We start from the raw sequence: 15,280 nt of genomic DNA, 5'->3' as shown, positions 1-15,280 counted from the left end.
CAATTATTCAGTTGACTTCCATTTCCAGCACATCTATATTCCACAGGTGACGTCCCACGCGCTCTCACGCCCCCGCTATAATCAAAAAGGTTTCCAGCTACGTTAATGTCTTCATTAGCAGCCGGCGTTCGAGAGAGGATGAGCGAGTCGCTCGGGGCAAAGAGCAATTTCATGTAAATCAATGGAACGTGAAGCTACCATAAATAGAGACACACACATGTTGGTGTAAGCTAACGCTACACTTGATCACGGCTTGCGCACGGGTGTCGTTTGGTTTATAAATCCGCCTCATTAACGGCGCGGGCTGTATTTCACTGGATCTTTTTTGTCTGTGTGGTTTCGGAGTTTAGACTGACACCTACTGGTGTGGATGCACAAAGTTTATTTACTATCCGCAGCAATGTTAAGTTAATATTAAATCAAAATAATACTCTAATTTACATTAATGGTTTGAAGAAATATTTGTTAATATTAGTAAAGAAGTATAATTGGAGAATTAATTAAATAAAATATATTGAAAAAAATGATTATATTTTAGTATATTTTTTATTTTAGGCTGAGTAAACAATAAATATATTAAAATAGCAAACTAATATTATCATCTTTATTTACATTAGTGCTATAATTGCAGAATTAATTATTATTAGTAATGCAATATAATCACATAATTAATTAGTATTATTGGTAATATAATATTTTGATCAAATGTATTACATTTTAATTGATCTTTATTTTAGATGAGTAAATACTACATATTATCATAAAATAGCAAATTCCCAAATTGACATTAATGATCCAAATGCAGAATTAATTATTATTAGTAGTAATGTAGTATGATTGCAAAATAAGTATTATTCATAATATAATATATTGATAAAATCACTCACGTTTTAATTGATTTTTATTTTAGATGAGTAAATATGAAATAATTTAAATGGCAAATTGATGCTGTCACCCTAATTTAGATTAATGCTTTAATTGCCGACTTAATTAGCATTATTAATATATATTATTAATATAATATCATATTCAATTTTTATTTTTTATTTTAGATAAGTAAATGCTAAATATTAGATAGCAAATTAATGTGGTCACCCTTATTTACAATAATGCTCTAATTGCAGAATTAATTAGTATTATTGGTTTTAGATGAGTAAATACTAAATATTACATTAAAATGGCAAATTAATGCTGTCATCCCTAATTTGGATAATTTCTTTAATTGCTCACTTAATTAGCATTATTAATAATATAATATAATATAATATAATATAATATAATATAATATAATATAATATAATATAATATAATATAATATAATAAACAGTAATATAAATTAATTTTTAAATTTTATTTTAGATGAGTAAATACTAAATATTACATTAAAATGGCAAATTAATGCTGTCACCCTAATTTAGATAATTGCTTTAATTGCTCAATTAGTGTTACCAATAATATAATATAATATAATATAATATAATATAATATAATATAATATAATATAATATAATATAATATAATATAATATAATATAATATAATATAATATAATATAAAAAATGTATAGTATATTATAAAATAAATGGCAAATTAGTGTTGTCACCCTAATTTAGATTAATGCTGTAACTGCAGAATTTTTTTGTATTATTAATACTATAATATATTTTTATACAATTTATTATTTTAGATATGTTAATACTTAATATTTTATTAAAATGGCAAATTAATGCTGTCACCCTAATTTAGATTAATGCTCTAATAACAGAATTAATTATTATTCATCTGATTGATATTTTCCCTTTAAGTAGCTTCAATGTAGTTCTAGTTATTTTTTTGTACAGGTTTTTGAACATCAACGCTCTTTATTACCAATACTGCAGGAAGATTGCTATAGTTAGATGTTTTAATGCACAAATGATGGCAGTGATTCCAGTCTCTCTGCAAAACCTGTACTGACTCAATTCTGCACCTGTGTGTGTGACTGACGGGTGACAGCGGATATGTGTCAAAATACATCTGTGCATTATTATCCCCAACATAATTCGAGACAGGAATTCACCTGGGATGGAGGCGGAACGGGACCCGACACGTCTGAAATTGAACCCTCACCTCCCACGTGAAGCCACGACATCAGCTGCTGACCGAATGAGCGGAAAAACTTCCCCGAAACAATGCGCATGCATGTTATTTTAGGAGACCAATGTGACAAAGGTGAATGTACACATGGTCCTGTGCAGAAAAGGCCATAAAAAAGAGCGGTTACCAACAGCAACCCTGCGTGCTGTTCCCACACACTGTAGAAATGAATATAAACTCCTGGTGATTCATTGAAGCTCTTTCCTTTAGCAGAAATAATCGATGATAACAGGTGTTACTGTCAGAGGTGCAGCATTTCATTTACCCCTTTCTGCATGATTGAACAACACGACTGCACAGAAGGGGCGGATTGCTCGTTTTCCATTTTTAAAAATGCAAAACTTGACACTTTTAATTAGTGGTGCTTGCAAAGCTTATTATTAGGGGCCAAACACTGAAGGTGCGATGTTACCTACTGTAATCGTTAGCGTTCTTATTATCCTCCTTCTTCCGCTCTTGAGTCTATGGCAGCCAATAGAACCGTATGGGAAAAGTTTGGCATATTGATAGAGGTCAATCCCATCATTAACCACACCGATTTTGGAGTCTCTAACTCATCCTTCTGGCGCCACCAACTGTCCTATTCATGCTAATATCTTTTGAACCATAAGGGCTAAAAACTAAATTCCTCTGATTCCTTGGCTTCCTCGTCATTTACTGTCATGAGAATTTTCGCCATTTTGAATTTTCTGAAACACTTACTTTTTTTTAACCCCTCCTAGGCCGTTGCTTCAATTTTGCTTTCAAATTTTTCACCTCTAGGTGGTGCTGGTCCGAGTTTCATGAAAATTGAACCAAACATTCTTCAGACCAAAAGTTATGGAAAAAGTCAATTTGTCAAACTGTTTTTGAAAAACATGCAAACAAATTTTATGTATCGCTTGAGAAAATAGACGTAAGGCTGTATCTCCGCAACGCAACGCGTATTCAGACCAAACATGGTCCGTGTCATCACAAGCATCATCTGAGGTTACATGTTGCATTTCAGCGCAGCGCCACCTATGAAAAATGGCTATTTTTGCTTAATACTTATGAACAGCTTGTCCAAAAATCAAAGTGGTCTCGTTAGATTCGGGGCGGCATGCTGAGTTGAATGATATCCAGTTTTCCCATATCAGCCATTTTGGACGTTGGCCATTTTGATTTTTTGTAGTAAAATGCTGTATTTTGCAAATGCATGAACATATCATTACGTAATTCAGTATGCGTCATCGACACAGTGCCCTGAAGGAGTCTGAGAAGTTTCAGACCAGCGCCACCTAGTGCTGAAAAAATATTTACATGCTTATAACTTATTTTCTTAAGAGTCATCTCCTTGGATTCCTAAATCCTTGCCGAGTCCAACAATACCAAACATGCCTTATGGTTTGTGCAACGTTGTGAGTTAGCATTAAAAAAATCTTCTGCCAATATCTTCGAAACCGTTAGCCTAATCGAGACAAAACCACAGTAGGAAATTCGGCAACGTAGGTCATGGGCTACATGCTAATGGACAAATGTCAAAATTTTAATAGTAAGTAGCAAAACATTGCAATCAAAGTCAGGTGTAGGTAATTTTTTTATATGTTTATACATATAAATGTCTAAAACTCCTAAACTAAATGAGATATTTTCACCAGATTGGACACGCTTATGTACGGGGGTACTCAGAGGACACATAAAAAAGCAGTGGGACTGCTGCTATAATTGAAAAAAAACATGAAATTAGCTATAACTACTGTACCGTTGGTCTAACTTACTTCAAAATTGACATGCAGTGTCTTTATCTCAGTTGCTATCATAGTCCATTATGACACTGGTCTGCTGCTAGCTTCCTTGTTTGCTTCTGTTGTGTTTGGCCCCTTAATTGCTGCTTGCAGCTGTATTATATTATAGATTCTGTACAAACTTTGGCATGTAACTCATCCCGTACCGACCCATGAATAAGGTGTCAAATCGTGCGGCTTAGAAAAAAATCCCATAGACTCAACACTGGACAGAATTTTGCAACATCATATCTCTACATCAGAATGTTGTAGATTCTTGAGTTCAGGCATATTTGATGAAGCTTAACAAGCAGCCAATAAATACTGATATTTAAACTTCCCAGCCATGCCCTAGCAACCATTTAGAGCACCCTAGCAACCATTTGGCAACATGAACACACCATATCGCATTATGCAAAAGACCCTCTCATTTTCTTCAGAAAACGTACATGTCTAGTTGCTTATTAATATTGCTTATGAATGTGAGGCTGACGATACAGATGAGTAACACCTAAAACCCCTGTGTTTGAAAGTGCTGATACTAATTTAACATGTGAAGAAGCCATTTCAAAAGGTACAACATCGAAAAAACAACCCAATTAATTCCAAGGGTCAGAGTGAAGGTGAAAAATGATGATGAAAAGACATCAGGGGGAAAAAGGATGATATTGAGCTCTTTAATACAAAATCACGACTACTTGTGCTATACAGTGAGCTCAGAAAATGATGCTGCATTGTTGGGTCGGTGAGAGCGTAAGGATGGCGCCTGTTGATTCTCTCATTGGAGTGTTCCTATTAAATTGCATGAGGACACAGCTAGAAGGAAAGTATTCTGTCAACTTGCATCAAGAGATTTACCCGAGATTCGCATTTACTCGAAATTGCATTTCATGGGGCCATCCACACTGTGTGAACGCTGCTGTATCCATTAGCTCCCAGCACATTTATTTTTAATAAAACCCCCTCAAATCTCCCCGGCTCTGTTCCACAACATAGTGAGAGACTTCTAAGGACCAGCGACATAGGTGAGGGATCTGGAACGCTCTACAAACGCAGAAACTCATATGAACAGTGCATTTCAATAGTTTGGCATTAACATGTTGCTATGGGCAAACGACACGATAATCTAATTCATTAATAATCTAAGCACAAAAATTTACAGCACACACACAAAAAATAGGTAAAATTGAATTTTAATTACATTTCTTTATTTTGTTATTAATGTATTTGCTAAAACATTAATATAATGTAATGCATTTTATATTTAAAATATTATAATAAAATATAAAAATAATAAATATAACAATATAAATGTATAAATATTCATCTAAAATATATATAAACACTTATTAATAATTTACATAAGTAATATGTAATCTAGTAAAATCTAAAATAAAATATTTCATTAAAAATATATTATATTATAATAATAAATACATTAATAATAATAATAATAATAACACTTAAAGTATATTATCAAATGCTATATATATATATATATATATATATATATATATATATATATATATATATATATATATATATATATATATATATATATATATATAGAGTCGTTGTCAGGTGGAAAACACTGCAAAATCTCAAGAGTTAAATCAACTCTGCTCAGATTACATATGGTCCCTCTCTAAATAGTGTTAAAATAACACAAAAGCAGAGTTAAAGTTAATGTTAATGAATTAAGCGATTAAGTGATGATTGAGCATTAGTGATGAACACCTGCTGTTAACAAGCAGAATCATTGATGAAAAGAGAAACACAAGAACTACAGCTGTCAGTTTCCTTCACTATTTAGAGAGGGACCATATGTACTCTGTGCAGAGTTGATTTAACTCTTGAGATTTTGATGTGAACCTAGTATATCCAAAAATGCTACTTTTCAGAAAATGGAAAAATTTTATATTGTGGCTCACATGTGTCATTATATCATTAACATTTTACCAAAATCAAGCTCAAATGTAGTTACAAGGTTTTTGACCAGCAAATTTCTAACATGTTTTGATGTTTTGTCCATCATTAGTAGTAGTTGTGACTTTAATACATATAAACGTCTGCATCTGAGGCAGTAAGTGCATCACATTGCGTTTTGATCAACTTACAGCTTATAAAGTTTATTGCAGTTATGTGTTTTTCTGTCCTTTGGCCAAACCGTCATGTTATTAAAGATTAATTGCTTCGCACAGGCTATTTAAGACAGTAGTCAAGTCAAGTCACCTTTATTTATATAGCGCTTTTTACAATGCAGATTGTGTCAAAGCAGCTTTACAGTGATAACTGGTATATAATTTGGCTGCACAGCAGCTCTTAAAGAATAGTGTCAATGCAGGCAGATCAAAGCACTGTTGAATAAATGTCAAGAATACTGCTGAATATCAAATGTCAAGTCAAATGTCAAGTGTCCCCGACTAAGCAAGCCAAAGGCGACAGTATTGGCTATGACTCTTCTCCGCTCCTCAAATACATAAAACATTAGTCTTTATATATAGTGTTTTTTTTTTTGGGTAAATAAAACACTGGACTTATTCATAGAACCAGTTCTTTATTTACCATTGCATTGCAAACAAGCAGAGATGTGTGTGGCACTTCATTCACGATAATGGCAGGAGGAGTATTAAGTTTTGATTGACGGTTTGGGGATTCAATGGATTTAGTCACAAGCTCTTTTTAATACTTGTCATTGGTTAAATATCTGCAAAAGCCACAGACAGACGTAAGAGGGCCAATAGTAATGATTTAAAAAAAATATATATAACATGTAGAAATATGGAGAAACAAGGTTTCCACCCGACAGCAATAACACTGTATATAAAAATGCTTCCTTACAAAGGCAGCTCACTATGTTTTGGAACAAAGCCTCCATTGCAGCCTGGTCATCTGGCCATAGCTGATATCCACACCACAGGTCTTCCCCAGCAGCAGGGGGCAGTATTGTGTAGACAGACGTGTGGGGGTGTACATACATACATACCGACACATGTTGGCACAGTGCCGTTCCATTGGGCCAGTGAGTTGGGCACCGCCTCACACCTGATGGCACTGGCACCATGGAGTGTGTAACCTGGATTACACTCGAAAAGCACAACCGTGCCCAATCCAAAGTCATTCCCAATGCGCTTCCCATAGCGAGGCTCGGGCACGGAGCTGCACTGGGAAGCGCTGGTCCTTGGAACAGCTGCAGAAATGCAAGTAGAAAAACTTATTTTTTTTGTAAATCTGCAAACCAAATATACACCATACCATTAAAAAGTTTGGAGTCAGTGCTTTTACATCAGTGTAAAATAACATGAGTAGAATGAAAGTATTCTTTTCCAACATAGCCTTAACTGAAGTTTACTACAGATTAGTTGGGAATTGCATACCTTGATACACAAAATGAAAACCTTTAGCTGTATTTGGTCCCTCGGTTTTGAACCTGATGGTGATTTCATTGGCAGAGCTCAGCGGCAACGGCTCTCCTATGAAATGAGAAATTTGAGGAGGAAAAGAAAAACAGTTCTGTTATCTGTCTTCAGCTACAACAACGGCATAAATGAGATCATCAGTATGTCTGCGGAGTGCTGCCACATCAACGGGGTTAAAGGAAATGATGTTTCTTCAGCACGCCAACAACAGCGGTCCAAAGGTCTGACTGAGACTATGAGTGAAAATGCGTGTGTGGCATCCTTTTCCATTTTAATACAACATGCTTTTTTACAAATTATATTATATACAGTGTTGGCATAGAAATTTGAGTGAAAAGTTGAACATCACTGTCATTCATTTGATTGCATTGCACTGTAACACGATAATCTATTCAGATTAATTCAGTTGATTAATTCAGTTGACGCCGACGAACTAGCGGCGACGAAAGCAAACTGCGGGGTTGGCTCACGTCTAGTATAGTCTGGGTTCAGAGCTGCCCTGACACACCAAACCAACGCTCGACATGTCGAATCGGCCAGAAAATAACCGATGAGGGCAAACTTTAGCCGATGGTGTGGAACACACTGAGAAAACTTAGTCGGCTGACGAACAAAAACTGCCCGACGGCCGACCGTCAGCTTGGTGTGTTCCTGCCTTTAACAGCAACACAAGGATCAGCGCCGTGGGAATCAGATCTGACTGCGACAGCCCTACATGTAGTTTAATGTCATCTCGTCTCAGAAGACGTGTCTCTGCTTTTAGTTGGTCTCACGCGGTAAACAAAACCTTTTACCTGAGTGAGAGCCGTAGGTAGAGGTGAGGAGCGGAGACTCGGTGGAGGGCCCGTCAAAGATCTCCACCACATCATTAGAGCTCATCTGGAAGAACATAAACTGGCCGAAGAGAACTGTAATGAGAGACAGAGGGGAAAAAAAGACTCTTGTTAAAAATAGACACAAACTACAAACATTCACTGTTGCTTCTCAGTCGTTGGTGTATTAGACCTGATTACAGTGTATTTATATCTTTACAGGTCGGTATAGAATCTCCAGAAATTTTTCATCAGCTGGCGTCACTTCCCAGAGGAAGCTTTTTTTGCTGAGTTTTGCTCTTTCATAGGATGTAAATGAAAGCAAACATGACCTTATTTACTTTAAAATAAATATAGACATACTGAGATGACATACTGTAATATCTATCTATCTATCTGTCTGTCTATCTGTCTGTCTGTCTGTCTGTCTATCGATTGATCGATCTGTCTATATTTCCATATGTCTGTCTGTCTGTCTATCTATCTATCTATCTATCTATCTATCTATCTATCTATCTATCTATCTGTCTGTCTGACGATCGTTTGATCTATCTGTCTATATTTCCGTCTGTCTGTCTGTCTGTCTATATTTCCATCTGTCTGTCTGTATTTCCGTCTGTCTGTCTATATTTCCGTCTGTCTGTCTGTCTGTCTGTCTATATTTCCGTCTGTCTGTCTATATTTCCGTCTGTCTGTCTATATTTCCATCTGTCTGTCTGTCTGTCTGTCTATCTCTCTATCTATCTATCTATCTATCTACCTATCTGACTGTCTGACGATCGTTCGATCTATCTGTCTGTCTATATTTCCGTCTGTCTGTCTGTATGTCTGTCTGTCTGTCTATCTATCTATCTATCTGTCTGTCTGACTCTCTGACGATCGATCGATCGATCTATCTGTCTATATTTCCGTCTGTCTGTCTATATTTCCGTCTGTCTGTCTGTCTGTCTATCTATCTCTCTATTTATTTATCTATCTATCTGTCTGTCTGACGATCGTTCGATCTATCTGTCTATATTTCCATCTGTCTGTCTGTCTGTCTATATTTCTGTCTGTCTGTCTATATTTCCATCTGTCTGTCTGTCTGTCTATATTTCCGTCTGTCTGTCTATATTTCCGTCTGTCTGTCTGTCTATATTTTCGTCTGTCTGTCTGTCTATATTTCTGTCTGTCTGTCTGTCTATATTTCCGTCTGTCTGTCTGTCTATATTTCTGTCTGTCTGTCTATATTTCCATCTGTCTGTCTGTCTATTTTTCCGTCTGTCTGTCTATATTTCTGTCTGTCTGTCTGTCTGTCTATATTTCCATCTGTCTGTCTGTCTATATTTCCGTCTGTCTGTCTGTCTGTCTATATTTCCGTCTGTCTATATTTCCGTCTGTCTGTCTGTCTGTCTGTCTATATTTCTGTCTGTCTGTCTGTCTATATTTCCATCTGTCTGTCTATTTTTCCGTCTGTCTGTCTGTCTATATTTCCGTCTGTCTATATTTCCGTCTGTCTGTCTGTCTATATTTCCGTCTGTCTGTCTGTCTATATTTCTGTCTGTCTGTCTATATTTCTGTCTGTCTGTCTATATTTCCATCTGTCTGTCTGTCTATATTTCCGTCTGTCTGTCTGTCTGTCTATATTTCCGTCTGTCTATATTTCCGTCTGTCTGTCTGTCTGTCTATATTTCCGTCTGTCTGTCTGTCTGTCTATATTTCCGTCTGTCTGTCTATATTTCCATCTGTCTGTCTGTCTGTCTGTCTATCTATCTATCTATCTATCTATCTATCTATCTATCTATCTATCTATCTATCTATCTATCTATCAGTCTTTCTGTCTGTCCGTCTCTCTATGGATAATCAGAAACAATTGATATATTACAAGCATCTCATTTATGAAGTTTCTTTCCTATGGGTTGAACCACTGACAGAAATGGCATTCTCCCTTAGTGGCTTTCAAAGGGACCTCGGGTGAAACAAGTAGCTAATAAAACTTCGAGTATATGACATCTTCAAAAATATAGCTCATATTTCTGTCCCCCCTTATAGCAGTGCTCCCAACACAATCATCACTTATTGAATTTAGTACTAACCAACCCTACCAAAGTCACAGCACAAACGCACTAACAAGAGATTCAAACTTCTGCAGGGAAATGCAATAAATTAATATTGCAACTCTAAATAAAGCTATAAAACAGTAGAGGAGTCAATACTCGACCTGTAAAGAGAGTAAGTGAATGTGTTTCGCCAGAGGGCCTCAGAACAGAGTCTGCCTTCAGGCAATCTCTGCACATTAGACAGATGATAAAACACTATAGAACGCCAGTGAGAAAAGGTGAGAAAAACAGCGCCATATGTTTGTCATTTCCTATGAATAATTCACAATCACACTTGCTCTTTCTTTCTACTTTCAGGCATTTGAAGGAAATGTGTTTCCTGTAATTGGATGAGGTACGGTAGTTGCACATTTGTTTAGTTTGAAAGCAGCAGCAGCACATTTAGTCAATTTCAGCAACATATGAAGTTAACCTGAGGAGGAAAATCAAAAATAACGTAATAATACAGCCAAAGTACATGAAACACTGACTTTCTAAAATCGTATACTTCAGGTGCATTACAAAACATCATTTTTAAATCAGTGTTTTCCTGTAAAAAATAACAAAAACCAGATGCATGTACAATAGTGGTTTTTAACAAAAGTGATTGCTAAAAATTTCTCCAATGCAAATCTAGTATTTTTCACCCATTTTATTGCCTGTCAGGTAAAAAAAAAAAATCATAAATCGCTTAGAGAGTTTGTGACATATTCACATAGTGATGGTTTGTCTCATGAATATTAATTAGGTGATACACAACACTGCTAGGTGAACTTCCTGGAGTGCCCAGTCATGAAACTAATTAATATTCATGAGTCATAGCTATAGTATTTATTCGCATCCTCCTGAATGTTAAGTTTCGGAAATATTTTTACATAATCTTTTCCTTTGTTTTTATAAATATTTCAGTATATCTCCAATAAGTTTCAATACAGAGATCAGGTCTGCATGCACTTCAAAATTAATATCAAATTACAGCTCTAAATAACTTAGTTCAACAATTAACATTAACAGTTTTTATATTATTATCATTATTAACAGCAAAATCTAAATTATAACAGTTTTTTTATCTCAGAAATCCAGCTTTTGATAACTGACTGTTAAACAGTAAATATTTTCTGATTGGCAGTCACTGGCATTGACAAAACAAAAGTATGTATCATTGTATCATGTATCATCTTCAGTCAGCTCCTTTTTAACCACCTCTATTATCATATAACAAACCCTCCTAAAAATAATATTTCAGAGGATGAGATGCCAAAGTCCCTTCGGGTATGTGGTTTGGCAAGCATAGCCAATCTTATTATAATACAGGTACATAATATTAGTCAGAAAATCAATATCATGCATTCACTGCACGATTAATTCTGACAGACACAAAGGACGCTGGCTAATTGGGTCTTCTGTTATTTTGTATACAAGAACAGTGTGGTGTTTGATCTTCACACAATGTCAGATAAGTAACACTATTCTCCACATGCACAGTACGCAGGTCACACATGCCGTCTGGTTGGACACGATTCTCCCCTGAGGACTGATAAATTAAACAAGATCCGTGCAGGACCAATCAAAATGGTCTGAGCTCGACGTTAACGTGCGCAGACTAGAAGGTTCAGCCTTTTCAACTTTTAATGGTTTATTAAGTCAAGGAAATGGCACTGCTGTTGGCTAGGCAACCACTTTCCTTCTCAACAAGGAAAGCAAATCCAGTAGACATCTTTACAGCTGAGGTCACCATTGTGATCTAGAAGGGTAATGGTGAACGGCTGTTCTTGTCCTTAGCAATCTAACTGCGGCTCCAGGCTTTTATAGTAACGATTGTGCATTAGACAAGTGAACAAATAAATCAGTGATGGCTCTCAGCGAGGTTTCTTTTCAGCCAGAATCTGCTGAAGGACCAACAAAAGCAACTACTTTTTTAGCTGCATTTGCCTCAGATATGGGAGCGTTTAGTGGAAGCTCTACCCAGAAGACTCTAATGCACATCATTGCTCATTTTCTAACCAATCATTACATGTCACCTGAGTATATAAGATCTGTTCCCACCCACTATCGTGTTCGCAGATACCATCGCCGGCGTTCACCCCCATCCTCCCCACCACCAACAGGTCGTCCCTGTCCATAAAACGGGGGTAGGCTCCGCCCCTGCCTTCATCTTCAGGCAGGATCTGCAAACGTCTGCTACCCTCCAGGTTGTAATATGGACGGGGCCTACGCCAAAAAACTTTATCATTTATCTTTGATATTTACATTCATACTGTTGAATAAACTATTCAAATGTTTCTTTGCTTCCTGAGTCTTTCTGGTAGAAGTGTTTTTCTCAATTAATTTTTTGTGTGTTCAGTTTCTGAAGTCATTATAATCACTGACGCTGTCTAGTGATACAGTTATGTGCGTTCAGTTTCTGAAGTCATTATAATGACTGACGCTGTCTACGCTGATACAGTATACAGATGTGCGTTAAGTTTCTGAAGTCATTATAATCACTGACGCTGTCTACGCTGATACAGTATACAGATGTGTTCAGTTTCTGAAGTCATTATAATCACTGACGCTGTCTACGCTGATACAGTATACAGATGTGTTCAGTTTCTGAAGTCATTATAATCACTGACGCTGTCTACGCTGATACAGTATACAGATGTGCGTTCAGTTTCTGAAGTCATTATAATGACTGACGCTGTCTACGCTGATACAGTATACAGATGTGCGTTCAGTTTCTGAAGTCATTATAATCACTGACGCTGTCTACGCTGATACAGTATACAGATGTGTTCATTCAGTTTCTGAAGTCATTATAATCACTGACGCTGTCTACGCTGATACAGTATACAGATGTGTTCAGTTTCTGAAGTCATTATAATCACTGACGCTGTCTACGCTGATACAGTATACAGTACAGATGTGTTCAGTTACAGATCAGTGTTTCTGAAGTCATTATAATCACTGACGCTGTCTACGCTGATACAGTATACAGATGTGCGTTCAGTTTCTGAAGTCATTATAATCACTGACGCTGTCTACGCTGATACAGTATACAGATGTGTTCAGTTTCTGAAGTCATTATAATCACTGTCTACGCTGTCAGTACAGATGTGCGTGTTTCTGATATTATAATCAGTGTCTATATACAGATGTGTTCAGTTTCTGAAGTCATTATAATGACTGACGCTGTCTACGCTGATACAGTATACAGATGTGCTGAAGTATTATAATCACTGACGCTGTCTATATACAGATACAGTGCGTTCAGTTTCTGAAGTCATTATAATGACTGACGCTGTCTACGCTGATACAGTATACAGATGTGCGTTCAGTTTCTGAAGTCATTATAATCACTGACGCTGTCTACGCTGATACAGTATACAGATGTGTTCGTTCAGTTTCTGAAGTCATTATAATCACTGACGCTGTCTACGCTGATACAGTATACAGATGTGTTCAGTTTCTGAAGTCATTATAATGACTGACTGACGCTGTCTACGCTGATACAGTATACAGATGTGTGTTCAGTTTCTGAAGTCATTATAATCACTGACGCTGTCTACGCTGATACAGTATACAGATGTGTTCAGTTTCTGAAGTCATTATAATGACTGACGCTGTCTACACTGATACAGTATACAGATGTGTTCAGTTTCTGAAGTCATTATAATCACTGACGCTGTCTACGCTGATACAGTATACAGATGTGCGTTCAGTTTCTGAAGTCATTATAATGACTGACGCTGTCTACGCTGATACAGTATACAGATGTGCGTTCAGTTTCTGAAGTCATTATAATCACTGACGCTGTCTACGCTGATACAGTATACAGATGTGCGTTCAGTTTCTGAAGTCATTATAATGACTGACGCTGTCTACGCTGATACAGTATACAGATGTGTTCAGTTTCTGAAGTCATTATAATGACTGACGCTGTCTACGCTGATACAGTATACAGATGTGCGTTCAGTTTCTGAAGTCATTATAATCACTGACGCTGTCTACGCTGATACAGTATACAGATGTGCAGTTCAGTTTCTGAAGTCATTATAATCATTATAATGACTGACGCTGTCTACGCTGATACAGTATACAGATGTGTTCAGTTTCTGAAGTCATTATAATGACTGACGCTGTCTACGCTGATACAGTATACAGATGTGCGTTCAGTTTCTGAAGTCATTATAATCACTGACGCTGTCTACGCTGATACAGTATACAGATGTGTTCAGTTTCTGAAGTCATTATAATGACTGACGCTGTCTACGCTGATACAGTATACAGATGTGTTCAGTTTCTGAAGTCATTATAACGCTGTCACTGACGCTGTCTACGCTGATACAGTATACAGATGTGTTCAGTTTCTGAAGTCATTATAATCACTGACGCTGTCTACGCTGATACAGTATACAGATGTGTTCAGTTTCTGATGTGTTATAATGACTGACGCTGTCTACGCTGATACAGTATACAGATGTGTTCAGTTTCTGAAGTCATTATAATCACTGACGCTGTCTACGCTGATACAGTATACAGATGTGCGTTCAGTTTCTGACGCTGTCTACGCTGATACAGTATACAGTCATTATAATCACTGACTGTCTACGCTGATACAGTATACAGATGTGTTCAGTTTCTGAAGTCATTATAATCACTGACGCTGTCTAGTATACAGATGTGTTCAGTTTCTGAAGTCATTATAATCACTGACGCTGTCTACGCTGATACAGTATACAGATGTGCGTTCAGTTTCTGAAGTCATTATAATGACACTGACGCTGTCTACGCTGATACAGTATACAGATGTGCGTTCAGTTTCTGAAGTCATTATAATGACTGACGCTGTCTACGCTGATACAGTATACAGATGTGCGTTCAGTTTCTGAAGTCATTATAGTTTCTGATCACTGACGCTGTCTACGCTGATACAGTATACAGATGTGTTCAGTTTCTGAAGTCATTATAATGACTGACGCTGTCTACGCTGATACAGTATACAGATGTGTTCAGTTTCTGAAGTCATTATAATCACTGACGCTGACGCTGTCTACAGATGTGTCTGATACAGTATACAGATGTGTTCAGTTTCTGAAGTCATTATAATCA

General features: G+C 36.6%; 1 protein-coding gene across 1 annotated transcript in view; it reads right to left on the bottom strand.

The window, feature by feature from the left end:
- Positions 1 to 15,280, bottom strand: part of csmd3a (CUB and Sushi multiple domains 3a) — a 343,356-nt gene that overhangs the window by 134,024 nt on the left and 194,052 nt on the right. Inside the window, 3 exon segments of the mRNA XM_048153480.1 lie at positions 6,867 to 7,070; positions 7,258 to 7,353; positions 8,094 to 8,207. Of these exon segments, the coding sequence (XP_048009437.1) occupies positions 6,867 to 7,070; positions 7,258 to 7,353; positions 8,094 to 8,207 (414 nt within the window).

The sequence above is a fragment of the Megalobrama amblycephala genome, linkage group LG13 (genome assembly GCF_018812025.1).
Source record: "Megalobrama amblycephala isolate DHTTF-2021 linkage group LG13, ASM1881202v1, whole genome shotgun sequence".
Lineage (NCBI taxonomy): Eukaryota > Metazoa > Chordata > Actinopteri > Cypriniformes > Xenocyprididae > Megalobrama > Megalobrama amblycephala.
The sequence above is the reverse complement of the archived record's forward strand: the minus strand, read 5'-3'. Positions and strand labels throughout refer to the sequence as shown.